This window comes from Sinocyclocheilus rhinocerous, unplaced genomic scaffold, assembly GCF_001515625.1.
Source record: "Sinocyclocheilus rhinocerous isolate Xijiao unplaced genomic scaffold, SAMN03320098_v1.1 scaffold1618, whole genome shotgun sequence".
NCBI classification, from domain to species: Eukaryota; Metazoa; Chordata; class Actinopteri; order Cypriniformes; family Cyprinidae; genus Sinocyclocheilus; species Sinocyclocheilus rhinocerous.
This window is the reverse complement of record NW_015647041.1, coordinates 202999-222322: the sequence shown is the minus strand read 5'-3', so window position 1 is coordinate 222322 and position 19324 is coordinate 202999. Positions and strand designations below refer to the sequence as shown.

General features: G+C 39.2%; 2 protein-coding genes and 1 pseudogene across 2 annotated transcripts in view; 1 reads left to right on the top strand and 2 right to left on the bottom strand.

Annotated features, from left to right (window-relative positions):
* Positions 1–4085, top strand: part of LOC107708561 (synaptic vesicle membrane protein VAT-1 homolog) — a 30699-nt pseudogene extending 26614 nt beyond the window's left edge.
* Positions 4086–10016: 5931 nt separating this feature from the next.
* LOC107708550 (probable E3 ubiquitin-protein ligase TRIM8) lies at positions 10017–11235 on the bottom strand. The gene is made up of 3 exons (XM_016512812.1): positions 11230–11235; positions 10732–11103; positions 10017–10530 (listed from the first exon to the last, which is right to left on the bottom strand). Exons 1-3 carry the CDS (start codon positions 11233–11235, stop codon positions 10120–10122), a joined length of 789 nt encoding a protein of 262 aa, XP_016368298.1. The 3' UTR covers positions 10017–10119.
* A 1175-nt stretch (positions 11236–12410) lies between these two features.
* LOC107708559 (uncharacterized) overlaps positions 12411–19324 on the bottom strand; it is an 8261-nt gene continuing 1347 nt past the window's right edge. The window contains exons 3-6 of the mRNA XM_016512826.1: positions 18274–18380; positions 15361–18156; positions 15022–15239; positions 12411–12678 (exon numbers count right to left, since the gene is read on the bottom strand). Coding sequence (XP_016368312.1) covers positions 12573–12678; positions 15022–15239; positions 15361–18156; positions 18274–18380 — 3227 coding nt within the window. The 3' untranslated portion in view covers positions 12411–12572. The remainder of the gene's footprint in view (positions 12679–15021; positions 15240–15360; positions 18157–18273; positions 18381–19324) is intronic.

Below are 19324 nucleotides of genomic sequence, written 5' to 3'. Positions count from 1 at the left end.
AGCTGTTGTAAATTACACTACAATTTGTTTACATTGTTTACATTTGTCTGTTGCTCGGCAACCACTTTGTTGGAACCACAACTGATTCTGAGGGTTTGGTGGACTGTTTTATAAAAGCAATAAGCCCCGTGAAGCCGTGGTTTACAGTGAATTTATAACAGCTAAGGGGGTTTTAGGCACTCCGCTTCGCATCATGCCTAACAACGCCCCTTAGCTGTTATAAATTCACTGTAAACCATGGCTTCTTGGGGCTTATTGCTTTTATAAAACGGTTATTCCATATACGTAGTCAGATAAATGTTTCTTGAGCAGCAAATCAGCATATTAGACTGATGTCTGAAGGATCATGTGACACTGAAGCCTGGAGTAATGATGATGAAAATTCAGCTTTGCATCACAGGAATAAATTACATTATACTGAAATTGAAAACTGTTATTTAAATTGTAACAACATTTCACAATATTACAGTCCTTCACTGCATTTTTGTTCAAATAAATGCAGCCTAGTGAGAGCATAAAATGCTTTCATTAATATTAAAAATCTTACCTACCCCAAACATTTAAACAGTAGTGTATCTGCGGTTAATAAACTTGTTTTAAGACCACATGTTAATAATTAAACATCATTTTAAATGCAACCTGTTTCCCCGCTGACTAATCACCACAAATAAAGCTGTAGATTGTTTCAGTTTGTTGTTTTTGCTTTGGGTGCTGTGTGTGTAAATACACTGCAAATTAAAGACAGAATGGAAAGCTAACATTAGAAGTCTAAAGACTCCCCTAAGAAGTTCTCAGTAAGGCTTTCTGCTTTTCTGTTAGCAGACCGTTTGTGTATATTAAACATTGAAGTATTATCTGTCCACTCTGCCTTTCATGTTTGTGCTTTTTGTGGTTTTGGTTGTATATCTGATGTGTATAATGAGGTTTTGTTGTGTTTGTGTGTCGAGTCAGCTGTAATTCTTAGCACACTGTTAGGTATTCATAAAATGTTGTTTACTCTTTTATCTTATCACAAAAATGTACAAAACCAATTCCTTGCTTTTTTTGTTTAGCTCTTCCATGACCGAACATTTTATTTGATGTACTCCTCTGACCATAACAGTCTTAGAAATTTAGAAACACAGCATAACATCGATGACATTCCACTCTGGTCAACACGAGAGCAGTGTTAACTCATAAATAACTGTTGAATAAGGAACTTCAGCAATGCATTAACTATGTTTCCATCCACCTATTTTTATGCGCATTTTCGATTATCGCACATTTTCAGCATCATCACTCCAGTCTTTGTCACATGATTCTTCAGAAATCATTCTAATATGCTGATTTGGTGCTCAAAATACATTTCTTGTTGTTATTATCAGTGTTGAAAACGGTTAACTGCATAATATTTTAGTAGAAACTATGATACCATTTTTCATGATTCTTGAAAGTTCAAAAGAGCAGCATTTATTTGGATTATTTTAGAAAGTGTTTATAACATAATAAATGTTTACTCCCACTTTTGATCAATGTATCCTTGAAGTGTTCATTTCTTTAAAAAACAACTTTTGAACGGTAGTGTATATTATGATATTTTCTGTTACCGTGATACAAAATTACTCATGCTGTCATAACATTTTATTCATACCGCCCATCTCATAAATCTTATTAATATCTTGTGAGAATTTAAAACCTGGATACTGACAATGGATCCAAAACCCTGCTTTTAATATGCCACGATGTATATCTGTGTCTTCTGTGTCAACTTGATGTTTGGACAGGTGCTGCTAACATGTTGGCGGGTCAGAAGAAGAACCTGTTTGCGGTGGCTAAGACCTGGTACCAGCAGTTCTCCGTACACGCCCTGAGCCTGATCCAAGGGAACCGCTCGGTGTGCGGATTTCACCTGGGGTACCTGGACTCTGAGACCGAGCTCATCCCTCAGGCCATGGCAGCCGTTGTGGACCTGTACAGACAGGGCAAGATCAAGCCCCGAATTGACTCCACCTACCACCTAGAACAGGTGAATGAATGAGTGTCAGATAGGGGTCATTTGAACTGATGAGTGTGTGGCAGTTGTTTGGAAAAAACATGAAGAGTAGAATTATATTTGGGAGTGCATTTATGCCAGGATCGAGATTCTACCTTGAGCAGATAAATATGCGAGGGTGTTCTTTCACAATCATCACCTCAACCACCACCCATGCCTTGTACTCCTTCCACCCTTTGATCAGTCATTCTTGTCTTGTCCCTCACTTGCTCTTTCATCCATCTTTCCCTATTATTTCTTCTCCTTTCTTATCTCTCCTGTTGCTATGGAGATGTCTCTTCCTGCTTACTGTAAGTGTCTGCGAGCTGATGCTTTTATGACGACCTGGGGTTTTATCAGCCTCGTCAGACTTTGGTGTTATTGAAAATTCGTAAAAAGAATTATAAAGTGCTTTCACATTCAACTGAAACGAGTATTTCACAAGACTTCAGCTGATGAGAAGAAGAGCTGTTTAAGTACTCTGTGTATGCTGGTAACTCTATCTCCCTGTCCTTCACTCTCATTTCCTGTCTCATTCTCTTCCCTCAATCTGTCCACAAGTCAATCGTCAGGGCCAGGTTGCTTTTCCCCATTGCTAGGAGATGGCTCGCTGTTGCCGTGGCGCTGGTTGTTAGGTAGAGTGATAAAGGAGAGGTGAACTGGGGGGGATGACCAGAGACTAGATATGTTAAACCTTCATTTTAGCATTATATGGTTGTAAACTTATGATAGGCAGATATATTTACATTATCGACATCAAACTGTAGTTGCTTAGCTGCATATCAAATGTATATAATTTTTTTAAATAATAAAAAATAAAAAAGATTTATTTATAATAAAATAATTATGAAATAATTCTAATATTAAATAAGTATTGAATAAATTAAAATTACATTTACATTGCATTAACATTATAGAAATAGTTTTAATTTTTATGTAATTGTATTTATCTCTCTCTTTATATGTATATGTGTGTATCATAATTTTAGAATATAAAATATAAACAAATCATTTTATTAATTGTTATTATTATTGTTGATTATGAATTATATATATTTTTTTAAATTAAGGCCATACTGCTATTTGAGTACTGGCCATTGAAGAACAGTCATAGACAATATATGAAACAATATTAGCAGATATACAAACATTTTGAGATTATTGCAGTTTGAAAATAGATGTGATTAGTCAATAGAAAGAAATAATCATTTTGCCTATTTTCGGTTCTGAAATAAATGGACAGCTTTGTCATTAAATAATGTATTTTTCTGTTTTTAAAGTTTTTTTTTTTAGTGATTTGCAGTAAATATGGGTATCAGAATTGGAGTTTTGTGTATTTTTTTCCATATCCGTTAACTTAAAGGCCATCTAGACTTCTGGCACTCGGGGGGCATTTCCAAATTTTTGTTCAATAAAATGCTCTTTTAGCAAGTCATAGCTCACACTGGTGTAAATCTAAAGGCGTGTGACTAGAGGTCATCAGCCACCTTACTCGCTGGCGTAAGAGTAAGACCACTAAATTGGAGACATGAAGAATCTCATAAAGGGTGTTTGTGTGCACGTGAAGTTCAGTATTAAATCAACTGTCAACAGCTTGTTAGATATTCTTACCACAGCAGATGGCCAGTCAAGCTGCTCTCTCTGCCGTTTCTCATCCGCACCTCACCAATCTCCCTCTCTCTCTCTCTCTCTCTCTCTCCCCCGCTCAGGTTGGTGATGCCATGCGTAGGATGCAAGAGAGGAGCAACATTGGTAAAATCATCCTCACCACTGAGCCCATGAAGGAAGAGGAGAAGAAAGAGGAGGCCAAGAAAGACGAGGAGAAGAAGAAAGATGACAAGAAAAAGGATGACAAGAAGAAGGAAGAGAAGAAGAAGGATGACGCCAAGAAGGAGGAGAAAAAGGAGGAGAAGAAGGAAGAGGTCAAGAAGGATGACAAGAACGCAGAAGAAAAGAAGGAAGAAGCCAAGAAAGAGGAGAACTGAGTGGAGAGAAACATTGTGGATGTGCTTTGTCTGTGTCAGCGGTTTGGGAGCGGTCTGAGTGTGTGTTATATGTGTGTGTGTGTATGGAGGGGTGTATAGTGTAATTAGCTTAACCCCAGGTGATTCCTGACATTAGACCTGCATTTCTGCAATCATTCAATCAACAGAATTTACACACCACTTACGTGAGAAACATTGTGGATGTGCTTTGTCTGTGTCAGCGGTTTGGGAGCGGTCTGAGTGTGTGTTATATGTGTGTGTGTGTATGGAGGGGTGTATAGTGTAATTAGCTTAACCCCAGGTGATTCCTGACATTAGACCTGCATTTCTGCAATCATTCACTCAACAGAATTTACACACCACTTACGTTCTCTCTCACACACACACACTCTCACACACACACACACACACACACACTTTATACACCAAGGGAACACACCACTTTATTGTTCTGTAGTAACCCGGTAGTATTTATTCCTGGTTCTGCTGTGTCCTTTCTAAATATTTCGAATGACTGCATGCCACCGAGGCGTGTTAGGGCAGTATTATCCTTTTTATAAATATCACCGCAGTGTTTACTCAACCAACGTCTTTAATTATATAACAAAATAACCTTATTCTGCACCCTTTAAAATCGTACTACCATATCCTCTAACGTTATTCCTGCCAAACTAATGCACTATCAAATTATTGTATACCACTGAAATATTCTTTGTAGACACAAACCAAAAACCACCTTGTTTGCTCTCTACACCCCTCCGTGTGTTTGTGTATCCGCCGTGAGATTGGGTTTTCTGTTCCTTTTCGTCTCTGTTCTGAAGTGGGTGCACTTGTTTGATTGGCCATACGTAATCAAAAGTGAAATATTTTTTTCTGCCCACCTTGGCATACACAAAAACAAGAGCACCCACCTACACTCCCATTGTTTATGTTGTTTTCCCCTCATTGGACCAGACTCACTGACATGCACTCAAGCTCCACCCCCCTGGAGGAGTCAGGGTGGTCTGGGATTGGCCGAGAGGGACAACAAGCTTCTTTCATGCGCACACATGTGCACTGAACACGTCGCTGACGTTACTCCAAAAACTAACAAGGGTGTTTTAGGCTTCAGCTGATCAATGTGCCATGTCATTAAAACGGGGCAAGCGCCAGGGTTTTAATGAGTCTAGCTTGGTAAGCAGGACCAATTATAGAGAACATTCTCCCAGCCTTTTTCCCATCGTTTCGCTTGTGTCAGATGTGGACTCATAAAGACAGGAGTGGCCTTTCATTCCAGAACCTCCTCCAGGATTCCTCAGGATCCTGACGCTTTCCGCCCCTCGTTCCCGTGACGGCTTACCCACACGATAATGTTGACCTGCAGTTCACATTTAAATATGATCTCCACTCCATCTGGCTTTTCTAACTCCGCTCTCTCTGTCTCTCTCTCTCACTGTTCACCCTTTTCGTCATTGTGGTTGGCATAGCAACAGCAGTTAGGCTAGTTAGGGATGACAGTTAGGTCTCACCCCCACATCCCAGATGGACACAAACATACAACCACTCACATCTCCACAGCAGCAGCTTTTATACCATAAACCTTGGTAGTTTTATTTTAATGCATTTAGGAATGTGGCTACACCCTCTCTTAGACATGTCAATCAAACCCTCTGGCTCCTCCCCCTCCTGTTTCTCAGAGAGCAGTAATCTAATGCCTCCGCTGGTGATTTAAATGCATTGCAGTGCTATCATTCAAGTAATCAAGACACCTGCTGACCACTCTCTTTCTTTTCACATTGTGAGTCTGGTTCATTTCAGTGGGTGTTTATGTGAAACAAAACCAGATCCCCTCTTTTATATGTGCGTTTGTTGTGTGCGAGTATGTATTTGACCGTCTGTCCTCAGGTTTGTTGTCAGATTTAGATTCAAATGTTCTTTCTTTCTGTCTCTCTACCTCCCTCATGCTACCGTCTGGCATTTTAACTGTCTCTTTCTTATGTGAAACAAAACCAGATCCCCTCTTTTATATGTGCGTTTGTTGTGTGCGAGTATGTATTTGACCGTCTGTCCTCAGGTTTGTTGTCAGATTTAGATTCAAATGTTCTTTCTTTCTGTCTCTCTACCTCCCTCATGCTACCTTATGCTACCGTCTGGCATTTTAACTGTCTCTTTCTCTCCTCTTCTGTCAGTTTCTAACTCTCACCATCACTCTTGAATATTCCGGCCCCCATGAACAGCCTGCATTGGTTTGCTATCATTTGCACTCAGCTTGCACTTATAGGGAATGGCGGTTCCACACCTGATCCACCGTATCTCTGAATCCCGTCCGGGTTTTCACTCAGACCTTCAGTTTCAGTCACATTCTCGTTCTCCCACCAACCCACTCACTCTTTATGCGCCTCTAAAACCAAGAAACAAGTGTTTGAACATGCATGGAGATGCTCAGAAGGCCATATTGTTTGATGCATGCTCGTGTTTACATAATCACTATGAGTGCAGATAACCGTTCAGGCCCAGAATGCATTGGGTTGGGTGTGGAACAGTCATAATAGTCTGAAGAGTCACCGTGTTCCAATTTACTGAATCCCGATCTGGTTTTTAGTTCCGGATCCGAGGGATTGAGTTTCAGTTTCTTGTTGTGTTCTGCTAGTTCTCTTCCTGTGTTCCTTTGGATGGTGGCTCTAACTAACACTTCAGTGAAAAATATCCGTCCTTTTTGGAAATTTTTTTTTTTTTGTATGTTTTTGTGGTCTGCATTTCAGTAGTTTGAGTTCAAAAGGCTTAGCTGCAGTTCCTCTAAAATGTGATGAATCATGTGATTTCGTTGGTCCTGACCGAGTGTGCCAAACTTTTGTGAAGGCATGACCTTCGCTATAACTGTGCTTACTGTATTAAAGAAAAAAAAAAAAAGAAAAAAGCAAAGAATGAAAGATGAAGAAAAAAAACCCTTACCGTTTGTGGTTTGTCAAAATGACCTTGCAGTAAAAGATCTTGAGATTCTGAATTCGCTCCTGTCGTGTGTGGTCGACTATGCCCTGAATACTATTGGTGCTGACTGATTTCTGACTTTTTTTGTTTTCCGCTAATGTTCGAATCCATGCAAAACCTCTCGTTCTCACTGTGCCTCAGTCGTAGACCAACACCAGATTGCCTCCACGCATGTTTACAGGTGAATGCATATACACGCACGTAGACATTAGTTTGTCCCCAAGGCCGTCTCAGCTCTGCTGTCCTGAAGGGCTGGAATCTCATTCCCACTGATCTGAAACCCCCCAGATCAGGTCTGCTGGTGTTTACGGATGCACTTTTGTGTATCATGTGTAGGTAATTAGGCGTATTTTCTAACCTATGACCCGAGGTAACCCCCCCCCAAAAAAGATCCAGCAGCAGTCAGAAAGAACAAATGATTAATGTCTGTGTAGTTTTCCAAGCCGTTTCGGGCCACAAGCATTTTCATGCCATTCGTTGTTATTCGTTTTTTTTGTTTCTCAGTGAATGTACAGTAATTAATCGCGATCCTAAAAGAATAGTTCACCTAAAAATGAAAATGATTTATTCTCCCTCGTGTCATTTCAAACCTGTGACTTCCTTTATCTGTGAAGCATAAAATATATTTTTGTCCGTGCAATGGAAGTCAATGGTAACCAAAACAGTTTTGTTACCAACATTCTTCAAAATATCTTATTTTTGTGCAAACGAGTCATACTTTTTTGGAATGACATGAAGGTGAGTGAATAATCACAGAATTTTCATTTTTGGGTGAACTATGCCTTTAACATCTAGTCCTAGAGCCCCGTTCACAAGCAAACCCTGCTGTGTTTTTATTTCCAGATGATCCAGCAGCGACATTCCGGTTCTGGAACTCATCTGGAACTCATCAGAGCGGCTGTCGATTCGGTTTCGTCCGTATAGTTCTGTCTGCATTGGCTAACGTTAATCACCGCTGGAGACCATTCGGAGCACCCACACCCAAAAACAATGACATCTGGGTTGGGAATGCTCACTTTAAATCTCTCAAGGTTTAGACATTGTTACAGCATGATGGTTTGGAGTATTCTTCCCCTTTTTTTTTTTTTGGCTCCACAATGAGCTCAGCTGCAGGTGCGAGTGTCTCTTGTGGATCTGGAATTGTGCGACTGGGAGCCAGAGAGAGGCTCGTGTCGAGCCAAGCTGCTTCCTTCCTCAGTCTCTCAATCCAATAGCTTTCCCAGAACAGGAAACGCCCCTCAGGTTTGCAGAGTGCAGAATTCCTGCTGCAAATGCAGCCTTAACCAGCGCTAAATCACATCACGCCTAGACTTTATTTACAATATTAGATACACAAACGTAGTGCAATTTGGTGTGCCTACAGTGAAATGTATTTATTAATTTATGCATCAACGAAACCACTAATGAAATGAAGCTTTGAAAGGCTTTTAGCTCTGAATTATACAGCAGATGTATTTGCCTTCTCTTTGGCACATATGAGAAACAGTGAGTCATTGTGGACTGTTTCCCACACATGCTCAGCGTAACAGGTCTATCTTTGTCTTGCAAATCTACTCTGCACACATCACACTGTCTTGATGCACTTTTTATGTACATTCGGATGCATACTTGCGCTAATAAAGATGCATGGTGACTTTGGAGACGTTTCAGAAAGATCTCGAGTCAGGAAAGGCTCCGTTTGCACTCTGTCAATTACTGTTCCAACTTTCCTGCTTGGCTTTTTGACTGAAGAGCCAATCAGAGGCACCAGCTTGCATTCCTGTTCACTGATTGGTTCTAAATTCAAACCCCGCCCCTATCCGTCAGCATTAATGCTCCGTCCCCCTCCACACACGTCAGAGAAGCACCATGGGTTGTTTGTGTTGTTTGTTTCTTGAAACCCTCCATCAAATCTTTCTTCATTTAATTTTGAGAATCTGAAGTGCTGCTGTTTCTGTGCTTGACTCTGGGTTGGTTGGACTGCGTGTGGTCATGAGGACCGTAGAGTTCATAACGCTTCTGTGTGTGATGTGACCATTTTGCCTCACATGTTTTCCAGGACTAATTAAAGAGCGTAACTAAAAGAGGTGTTTACAGAGTCGTTATTAAACATGCTTCAGCCATACATGCCTATAGAGAGATACACATTATTTAGATTTATTGAAAGGAATTTTATTTCAACTGAAGTAATGTCAAAAGAGTAGCATAATCTGATCTGATCTGCTTTCCGCGCGTTTTTAACAACCCACAGTGTTCTGTCCTTCACAACACGTTCTCACTGGGATATCAGTTTAATATTTGTTTTCCAGTGTGATATTACATTACGTGTCGAGGGTGAAAAAACGCACGATATGTTATACACCGCAAATATTTTTTTTTCATAGCATGTTTGCCTAGCCTTTCACTATAAATATCTAAAAATTCTAAAAACAAGACATTTTGACACAAAAACAATTGATGTTTCTTTAACCAAAAAAAACAAAAAAACAAAAAAATATATATATATATTCCTGTTTACTGATGTGGTAAGAACTACTTGTTTTCCATCTAAATTAAGTTTTTTTTCTTACTCTGATATATATATATATATATCCAAACTGAAGTAACACAAACGCAGTAAATAATTCAGTTAATTCAAAAAGAGAAGAAATTCTGGAAATATCAGGGATTTTTAGGCCAGGAAATGTAATGGAAATTTCCTTACTCAATACTATTCTTCTCAAGTCTTTTCTCAAACTGCAAGAAATTGATTTTTGTTTTGAGTGCACGTTTAGAAATCTTGTTTTTTAATCTTTATCTAGGTCATGAAATTTCATTTGAAACCAAGTCATAAAATCAAATCATTTTAGTAATTAAGCAGCTGCAAAGAAAAACATCCCTTATACATGTTAAAAAACATCTTAACTCTTCAAAACAGGTTGTTTTTCACATTAGTAAGATGTCATCTATATGTACAAGTTATTTTAGGGGTGTCAGGTTTTTCTTGCAGTTGAACATAATTGTTACACTAATTAATACTATTCAGTAATATAATAGAATAAACATTAAATGTATCCAGAAATGGATTGCTGTGACTCACAAAAGAAATGACGTGAGCTTTCAGTCGATGTCTGAATCTAGTAGAAGCAACATTCCTCTAGAAAACATGGCATCTGTAACACTGCTCAAAATCAAGGGTCAAAGCACTCTAATGTTATCTGCAGAGGTTCTTCTAGTGCCAGTTCCTGTCATGACCATGATACCCAGTTGTCTCTTTCGGTGTCCGGCACCATGACTGTGCCCATGCGAATTACCTCTGTGTCCACTACTTATATGCCGGTGTGTTTCATGCCCTCTTTTAGCATGTGAGCCCCGGGCCTGTCCGCTCCCGTGTCTGTGTCTATGCCCAGTGCCATGAGCCCTTTTATTACTTTGTCCCCTACCATGTCCAGTTGTTTTGTCTTTACTCCTGTGCTCTCGTTTCTCTAGAGTCGTACTGGACTCTAGTGTTTTCGTCTTCTGAGGTGCCATTGAAAACGCTTCATGTCCTGGGTGGGCTTCATTTTGACACAGTGGGCAGATGAACCGTTTGTCTGTCCGACAAGAAAACTCCAGTAGCCTGTTGTGATGCAAGCAAATATTTCCTTTAGGGTCCCCGCTTACAACAATAACTGTGCGCTTTTCTCTGGGATAGTCATTGTTCTGATATCTCAGGTGGGCCCTGCAGCACAAATCCTTAATTTCTGGACACATCTTGAAATTTTGGGAGTTTTTTGCAGTGCAGATTTCTCTTTCCGTGTGTCCAGAAAACTCCAATAGCCTGTTGTGCCGCAAACAAATATTTCCTTTGGGTTCCCCGCTTACAACGATAACTGTGTGCTTTTCTCTGGGATAGCCATTGTTACGATATCTCAGGTGGGCCCTGCAGCACAAATCCTCACTTTCTGGACACATCTTGACGTTTTTGGAGTTTTCTGCTGTGCAGATTTCTCTCTCCGTGTGTCCAGGTCCGTCATAACGTGTAGGTGGAGAATCCTGAAGGCCTGTGTTTTTAAACCGCTCCACCACTTCTGCAAACATTGTGTTTTTGTTGAGGACAGGTCGAGGCGAGAAGGTCTTCCTGCACTGAGAGCAACTGTAACCAGTGTCTTTGCTGCCATTTTTATCCCAGTAGACCGGTATCTGTTTGAGTACAGTAACCAGTTTGACAGGTTCAACCCTGTCGACAAAGTATTTTTTGCATTGCTTTTCCCTGAGAAAATACACTTACAGCCAAAACTTTTGACATACCTATTATTTTTTTCTCACCCACATTTTAGAATAATAGTAAAGTCATTAAAACTGACACAATATCGACAGTTTGTTTTAAACAAATGCTGAACATTTACTGTATCTATCTATCTGTCTGTCTACCTATCTATCGTCCGTCCGTCTATCGCTCAGTTGGATTTTGTCCTGCAGACACTACATTCGACATAATGGTTTGTTTGCGGGTGAAATTAGTAAGCTGTCTCTTTACATTTCCTGATAGCTGTAGCAGTCAGAGAGCAGGTTTTTCTGCACTCAGGGCAGTTGTACCGTCTCTTCTTGTTGATCCCAGTACTGCCTGATGGAGGCCGTCCACAGAGTCTTCAGAGCTGAGCGAATCTCCAGCATCTGTTATATTAGGACAGATTCAAAAAAGAAAGGTAGAGAAAACCCTGTTGCTCAGATTCCTTTTGACACATGAGGAAAAAGAGCAGGAATGTTGCTGTGCTTGTTTTTAATACAGTGGGAAGAAGGAAAATATTGATGATTCATATACAGTACAGTAAAACTCATTTTACTGGAAAGTATTTTATTCAGCCTACAGACAAATGAGTCGTATCATTAAGCAAGTTTATTCAATTGGGGGTCCACCAATTATTTTTTGCGGTAAAATCAAAATATGAATTACAAATAAAATATTAAGTACTTCAACCAAAGCTATAATTAAGAAGGTAATATTAGAAAAGAGTTTAGTGTAGATAACCCCCTAGAAATTATTCAGAACACCCTTGCATTAGCCATAATGCCCTATAGCATTGTGGCTATAGGGCATTAAAAAAAAATCTAGTGAGCTGCCTTCTGCTTACTCAAAATCTATTATATATTATGATGCACCTTCCTTATGGTTTTACAACAAAATAATACACCGATTCAATATTCATACCACACATAAAAGCCTGAGTAAATGAAACAATTTGACAGATCAGAGATGTGCTGGGCTGATGAAGGCTGAATTTAGTGACTAAAAAAAACACACAACCTCTAAAACAAGATCATTATTTAATTATGCTCAACTGATTCAGAATATACAGAGCATTATGTTGAGCATTTCTGACACTACATCGATAAAGATAAAAAACATGATAGATTGACAAAGGCACTCTAAAATGAGTATAAAAGTACAAAAAAACAAAACAAAACAAAAAATCCCACAAATAACCGTTAACAGAAATACTGCATAAAAATGAAAATAAAACGATTAGGTAATCTTTTACAATCAGTATTAGTATTTAGATCCTGATTTACATTGATTGCTATTTGATTTACATTTCTAGGAAGGAAATATATCAAAAGAAGTAATACACAGTTTACTACTTATTTGTGGTCTTATGTTATTCTCAAGGTCAGGATTTGACTTGATCTTGACTAATTGCAGGTACTCCTTCAATCCCATGAGCCACCAGTGCCTCACACAAGCAAGTCAGGTATGTAGAGTCTGGATATCCTTTGCTGCACACAAACAAATATTTCACGTTCACACAAAAAGTTGAATTGGATATTTTAAATATCAAATTAATTCATTCTGAGAAATTTATTCTTTCTCCACACTTATTACATATGATAAATAAACTAAATTTCGATTTATCTTTCAGGCCTACAGTTTTTTTTTAAACATTTTTAAAGCTTGCTTACAAGGTTTTCCCTAGTAAAAAAAAATCTATGCCATAATTTATAAATAACATAAAATAATTTATTTACAATTTTTTTTTATTTCATACTAAGTATACTTCACATCCATTAACATATTTATTGGCATATCACTTAAGACTTAATGATATAAAATTATAATTAAACTTTATTTGGAGTATTTCTTTAGTGCACAATACACATTTCTTAATATTATGCCTAAAATGTGTTTTAATATCACTATTAATAAGGATATATATATGCAATTGTTCCACTTTAGCACAATCAAAGATACTTATGTAGTATAGTCTTATAGTTAAAGGCAGGGTATGTGATTTTTCAAAAACACTTTAGAAAACTGATTCGGGCCGAATAGCAAAACAAACTTGTAGCCAATCAGCAATAAGGGGCGTGTCTACTCGTGATGTGGAGGAGAGAGCTTTCAGTGCATGGGACGGACATTAGCTGAGCCGAGCGACAGAAAGATAGAGATGGCGGATAAAAAACAAAAGACAACGTCTGCGCGGAGCTATCAAAATAGGGACAAGACCCTTTTGGGGTAGGGGCGTGTTTGTTTTGGTGATTTCAAATATCAACATTGGCTACCAGAAATCACTTACTCTGCCTTTAATACTAACTAAAGTATAGACTTTAGTTAGACCTCAGCACTACTTCTGCACAATTAAAGTGCATTAAGGCCAAAATTAGATGTTCCAATTTAGCAGACTTTAAGTATACCAGTTTAGTATACCAAAAGTACAACTGGAGGGTATTTTATTAAGCACACAAATATGTAAATGTATCTGTAGTATACTTAGCACAATTTTTTTTTTTAAATTTCAAATACATTTTAGTATATTTTTCTTCACTAAGGTTGTCATGCCACTATTTAGATTGTTTTGTTGTTAAGAAAATTACAGTTAAAGGTCAGCTAAAATTAAAGTTCTATAAATCTATTTGAATTTAATTCAACTTCCTCATCAAATTCAAATTATTATGATTCCTTTTTTGTTAACCTTAATTTAAATTTAGAAATGTAACTGGAATTTGAAAAAATAAAAATAAAAGCATGACACCTCAGCTAGCAATGTTTGAAGGATTAGTTCACTTCCAGAATGAAAATGTCCTGATAATTTACTCACTGCCATCATGTCATCCAAGATGTTCATGTCTTTCTTCAGTCGAAAAGAAATTAAGATTTTTGAGGAAAACATTCCAGGATTTTTCTCCATATAATGGACTTCAATGGGACCGGGTTGAACGTGTTATAAACGGCTTGAAGGTCCAAATTGCAGTTTCAGGGCAGCTTCAAATGGCTCTAAGGGTCTTATCTAGCAAAAGAATCTGTCATTTTCTAAAAAAAATAAAAATGTATATATTTTGTAACCACAAATGCGCATCTTCCACTAGCTCGATTTCACGCATTACGTAGTCTCGTTGGAAAGGTTACACGTGACGTAGGTGACGTAAGGTCCTTCCAACGCGACTACGTAATGCGTGACATCTCGAGCTAGTGGAAGACGCGCATTTGTGGTTACAAAGTATATACATTTTTATTTTTTTTAGAAAATGACAGATTCTTTTGCTAGATAAGACTCTTATTCCTCGGCTGGGATCATGTAGAGCCCTTTGAAGCTGCACTGAAACTGCAGTTTTGGACCTTCAGCCCATTGGGTCCCATTGAAGTCCATTATATGGAGAAAAATCCTGGAATGTTTTTCTCAAAAACCTTAATTTCTTTTCAACTAAAGACAGAAAGACATGAACATCTTGGATGACGTGGGGGTGAGTAAATTGTCAGGAAATTTTCATTCTGGAAGTGAACTAATCCTTTAGCCATGCCATGGATATCCTGTCACAGTCATGTACTTTATTTGTATACAATCCTAACAGATTATTACCTAATAATCAAAATTGCTGCTCTCTACTACAAAAGAGATCCTAGTTTGTGGACACTGTAGTTGGGGCAAACACCCCTGTGGTTAAGCTAACTATCAACACATCCTTGCTAAAATTATTATTAAAAGTATTAGAAAAGCATAAGTAATTAAATAATTAGTGCTCTCTAAAATAATAGAAATCACACATTAACATGTCTTTGCCACCAGCCATGGCATAATTATCTTTGCAAGCTTAGCGTTTGTTCAGCTTAGCATCTGGACTCACCCACTCTTCCCTCCATCCACCCTGGTCTTGTGGGGGATCCTGCCCCAGGTTACTCTTGCATCACCACTAGCCTTCTTGCTTGAACTAACAGTAAATGTTAGGCCTTGATTAAATGCCTTTTCCAGGCAGGGCAATAAACTCCGACCCTTTGGGTCGAGTGGCAGATAAGCCACAAATTGACCACCCTCGAATGGTGACCCAGGACATGGATCCTTGTCCTAGAAGATATGTGTAAGACGAGGAAATTACAAGGCGATATTATATTATAATAATTTTGTATATTTTGCACAATAGTAAGCAATATGTCTTGGATGCTTTAATTAATAAATTGTATAATACCCCTTGTATGCCATCAGATATGCAGTATGTGATCTTGGCCGTTGTGTATTTGTTATAGCCTGGAAGACTCAAAGTCATCTCCACACATGTCATAGTGCCTTGGATGCCCTTATGTGCTTTGCTGTCCTCTTGTCCTGAATGCTGCTCTCGAGTCTGATATTCCTGCTGTGTATATTTTGAGCTACAACTTTGAACCGGATCCCCCAGCACCTTCTTCTGAGTATTCATCTCCTCTTTTCCACACACTCTGCAGTACTTATGCAGTTGTAGGCAGTCAGAACAAAGGATGACACCACAGGTGGTCCGTTTCACATTTGTATTATTTGCTCCGCACGTGCATTGCTCCGAAGCGGAATGTGACAGCAGGTTGGTCTGTTTCAAAGTCATTGAGGTATCTTGTTTTTTGTGTGCTTCAAGTGGTAAAGAAGTTGGCCCATCATCTTTTTGTCTTGTTGCGTCTTCTCTGCGTTTAACAAATTGGCTTAGTGCATTTGTCTTGCTTAATTCATCCTTAGTAGATCTAGGGTTTTCCAACCTTTCCAATGTAGCTGTTTTTGGTTTGGTCGACTGACCTCCACAACTGCTGTTAGACTGAACCACTTGACTTTTATCCTGAAAAGAAAACTCATTTAGTCTTTGTTCAGACTTATAGTGATCAGCTTTTGTTGACCATATGCCCAAAGAAGACTTGGCTGTTCCCTGATCTATACCCTCCTGCAAGGTCTTCATCTGTGGTAAGGAAGGAGACTGCTGTCCAGGATATACTTCCTTAAATATATCACAGGCTTGTGAGCAGAGCAATTTTGGGCCAAGCAAGTAAATGCTGTTCTTCATGGTGTGCAAGACGACTTTGCGAAAACGTGACCGCACATTCAAGCAGCAGGTTTCAAACAGTTTATCTTTTTCAACTATGCCAAGCCCTGTCAAACTTAACTCCTGAATGCAAAAGTCGCTGGCTACCGAAGCCACTAGATTCTGAAGCTGCCGATGACTTTCTCCAACCTTTGATGAATCTGCGCCCTTCAGTGTCACGCTCATCTCACTTTTGCTTGCTTGTTTCTCAGTCATTTGCAAGCCAGATTTCATGGAGTCCAGTTGGTTGCAGTAGACCTCCTTCATGTAGCTCCACATCAGACAAGACACAGTAAGTTCTGCTTCTACTGTAGGAATCTGACAATCGTCATTGGGTTTTCCGCCACTGAGGCTATTGGATCTTGCTCTTTGATGGGCATATGCACTAATCATTGGCTTAGCTGATTTCTGGTTATTTTTGACCTGATCTTTTAGGTGTGGCCGACTTGAGAAACTATTGGCTCTTCTTAAGGGGGATTTGGAAATGGGCAGTGATGTTGAGGAGGGATCAGCTGTCTTCACTTCAGCATTACTGGCTGATAGGGCATTCACACTTGTGTTTACTGAAACTTTGACTCCTGTGGCCAGTGTTGAAGTGAGTCCAGCGGGAGTAGTTGGTTTGGCCTTGGATGCGTTGAAGGTGGTTCCACCAAATGTATTCACAGATAGCGGGTCTTGGTTTTTAAACAGGACATCCTCTCCTCTACAGCTTGGACTTGTCATCCTGAATGTTTCAATTCCTTCCCCTGTCAGTTCATTACTGAGTACGCCTGCAGTGCCAAGCAAAGACCTAATGGGTGGTGTTGGGTCTATTAGCATGTCCATTTTAGCCGTGAAACTCCTTATGTCTCCACCTATCTCTCCTAGCCCAGAGTTCTTAAACCGTGCCGCTAGTTTGTATTCTTTTGTATTCCCAACCTCCCCTTTTCGTTCAGTGCTAGAGCCGATCAGTTTAGGGGGCACTGGAGTGTGTACTTCACTTTTTCTCTTAACCTGTTGCTCTCTCACCAAGGATTCAAGGGATGCTGATGGAGAACTGGAAGAGGATGGTGGCATTTCTGTCAAGTTCGGCATCACATCTTCCTCCCTCCCAAGCAGTAGCATTTGTTTGGCCTGAGATACCTCACTTTTCTCCCCAACTATATAAATGCTATCCTGGTCATAGCTAAGCAGAACATTAGGCAGTACTAACTGCACCTTTTTTAATGCTGAAGTCAGTCCGTCTGGCATGTAAAGAGCACTCTTTTGAATCTGGTCTTTTCTCAGACAACCCTCTAACTGTTGGTAAAGCTGCCTCAGCTCCTTATGGGCTTGATGCATGTTCTGTTTAACCCCTGACCCAGTCGGGAACTCTGACTGTAGGTACAGGGTGGTGACCCCCTCGGATGTAACATGAACCACTTGCACTCCATGAAGACACAGTATCTGCTTGTACTCCTTAATGCTCTGCAGGTACGCAAACGCATCAGCTTCCATGATGATTGAAAAATCTTCCAAATTAGCTTCATCTATCCTGCACTCTGCCCCCTCCTCCACTTTGCTTTTCTTAGTCCGGGTACTGCGTCCAGTGAGAGCTTCATTGTTATCTTGCAGTCCGTAGTGTCCTAAACCTGCCGTGGATATAGAGCTGACATCTCCTGGTGACTGCGATGCGAAGCTGGACCATTTCTTTACACTTGCAAGGTCTTCCGTCTTCTCAAGATTTTGAACTCTGTTTCCACTAAAATTAGGATATTCGGCTTTTGAAAGGTGATGATTAAATAACGTCTGCATATAAGGAAAGGCGCCTTGAAAATCAGAGTAGCTGCCTTGCAAGGTGCACGTGTCCTGTAATAAGCCACGTTGCGTACGTAGACCTGGAAACTCACTGCGCAGCACATTCAGAGTCTCTGCACCCCGAGGAAGCTGACTGCAATCCATAGTCACAGTCATATCGAGGATCACCTAAAGGAGTGCAAGAGCATCAGCTGCGTGACTGTCAAAACAAAATGAACACTACACTAGATACGATTGGGAAATGGAACTTGTATTTTTTTTTTATAAGTTATACGGTCAGCAAACCTTATTTAGACTCATAGACTCTTGTCTTGGGAGACTCAGGGAGAGTTCATATTTTATGCCATCCAGCTGTAAAATGTGAGGATGATGACGAAGTACGGTCTGGACCACTAAATAAAACCAGAAAGAGAAGATCAATCTCATTTGAGAGGCAAAAACTGGCTCAGCAGTTTGCACACTAACAAATAAGATGTTTGCACACACAGATGGAAGTTAATTTTTCATAATGGCTGGTCAATAAAAGTTTCAATTCTCATTTTCTCTCTGTCTCACCAAAGACATTGATTCTCACTTATCTGACTCTGCTGCAACACACACACACAAGCACTGTGAAAACTCACTCACTTTTAATCAGGCTTGACAGGACATAAAGAATACACGGGGTGGCACAATCTGGCCACCCCCCACACATACACTTTATCAGCAAACTGACTACACTACTAAAATGTTGCCTTGGCCTTGGCAGACCAATCGGCTAGCAAGAGCCAGAGACTTCATTAGGTATATGCCAGCCATCTGGCTGACAATCAGTGCATTTTGGATTTTTTCCAACTACCAGCTACTTTGGCAATGACATTTAAATGCATTGAAATTCAATGTATGCACCAGAAATGGAGTAAGATGTGTCAACATTTTATTCTAAAAAGTAAAAGTACCAAAAGTAAATGGCAATGCAAACATATCCATGTACTAAAATATATACAGTATCATACAATGTTGGAAAATTTCAGTGTATAAAACCATGTAAAGTTTTTTGCTTATGAATAGCCATGAATTATGAATTTATGCATTTAAATTAGGGTAATGTGTGCCAGATACAAATATATATATTTTTTTATGACAGTAATCCTGCATGTTGTGGATTACTCTATTGCTTAAACAAATCAGCTGTTCAGTTCAATAATTTATGTTTTTATGGTTCTGAAAAGAAAGAAAGAAAGATAGTTTTATTACATTATAATACTGAATATTAAACTTTTTGGACATTCAACTTTATTCAGCATTTGTTCTGCAACAACAACTATTTGTGTAAATACACACACACAATATATAT

Excerpts from the sequence above, each read along its gene's own strand:
- LOC107708550 (XM_016512812.1), bottom strand. Across the intron at positions 10,531-10,731 it reads GGCACAACAGGCTATTGGAG|TTTTCTTGTCGGACAGACAA; the intron begins TTTTCTGGACAC and ends AGGCTACTGGAG.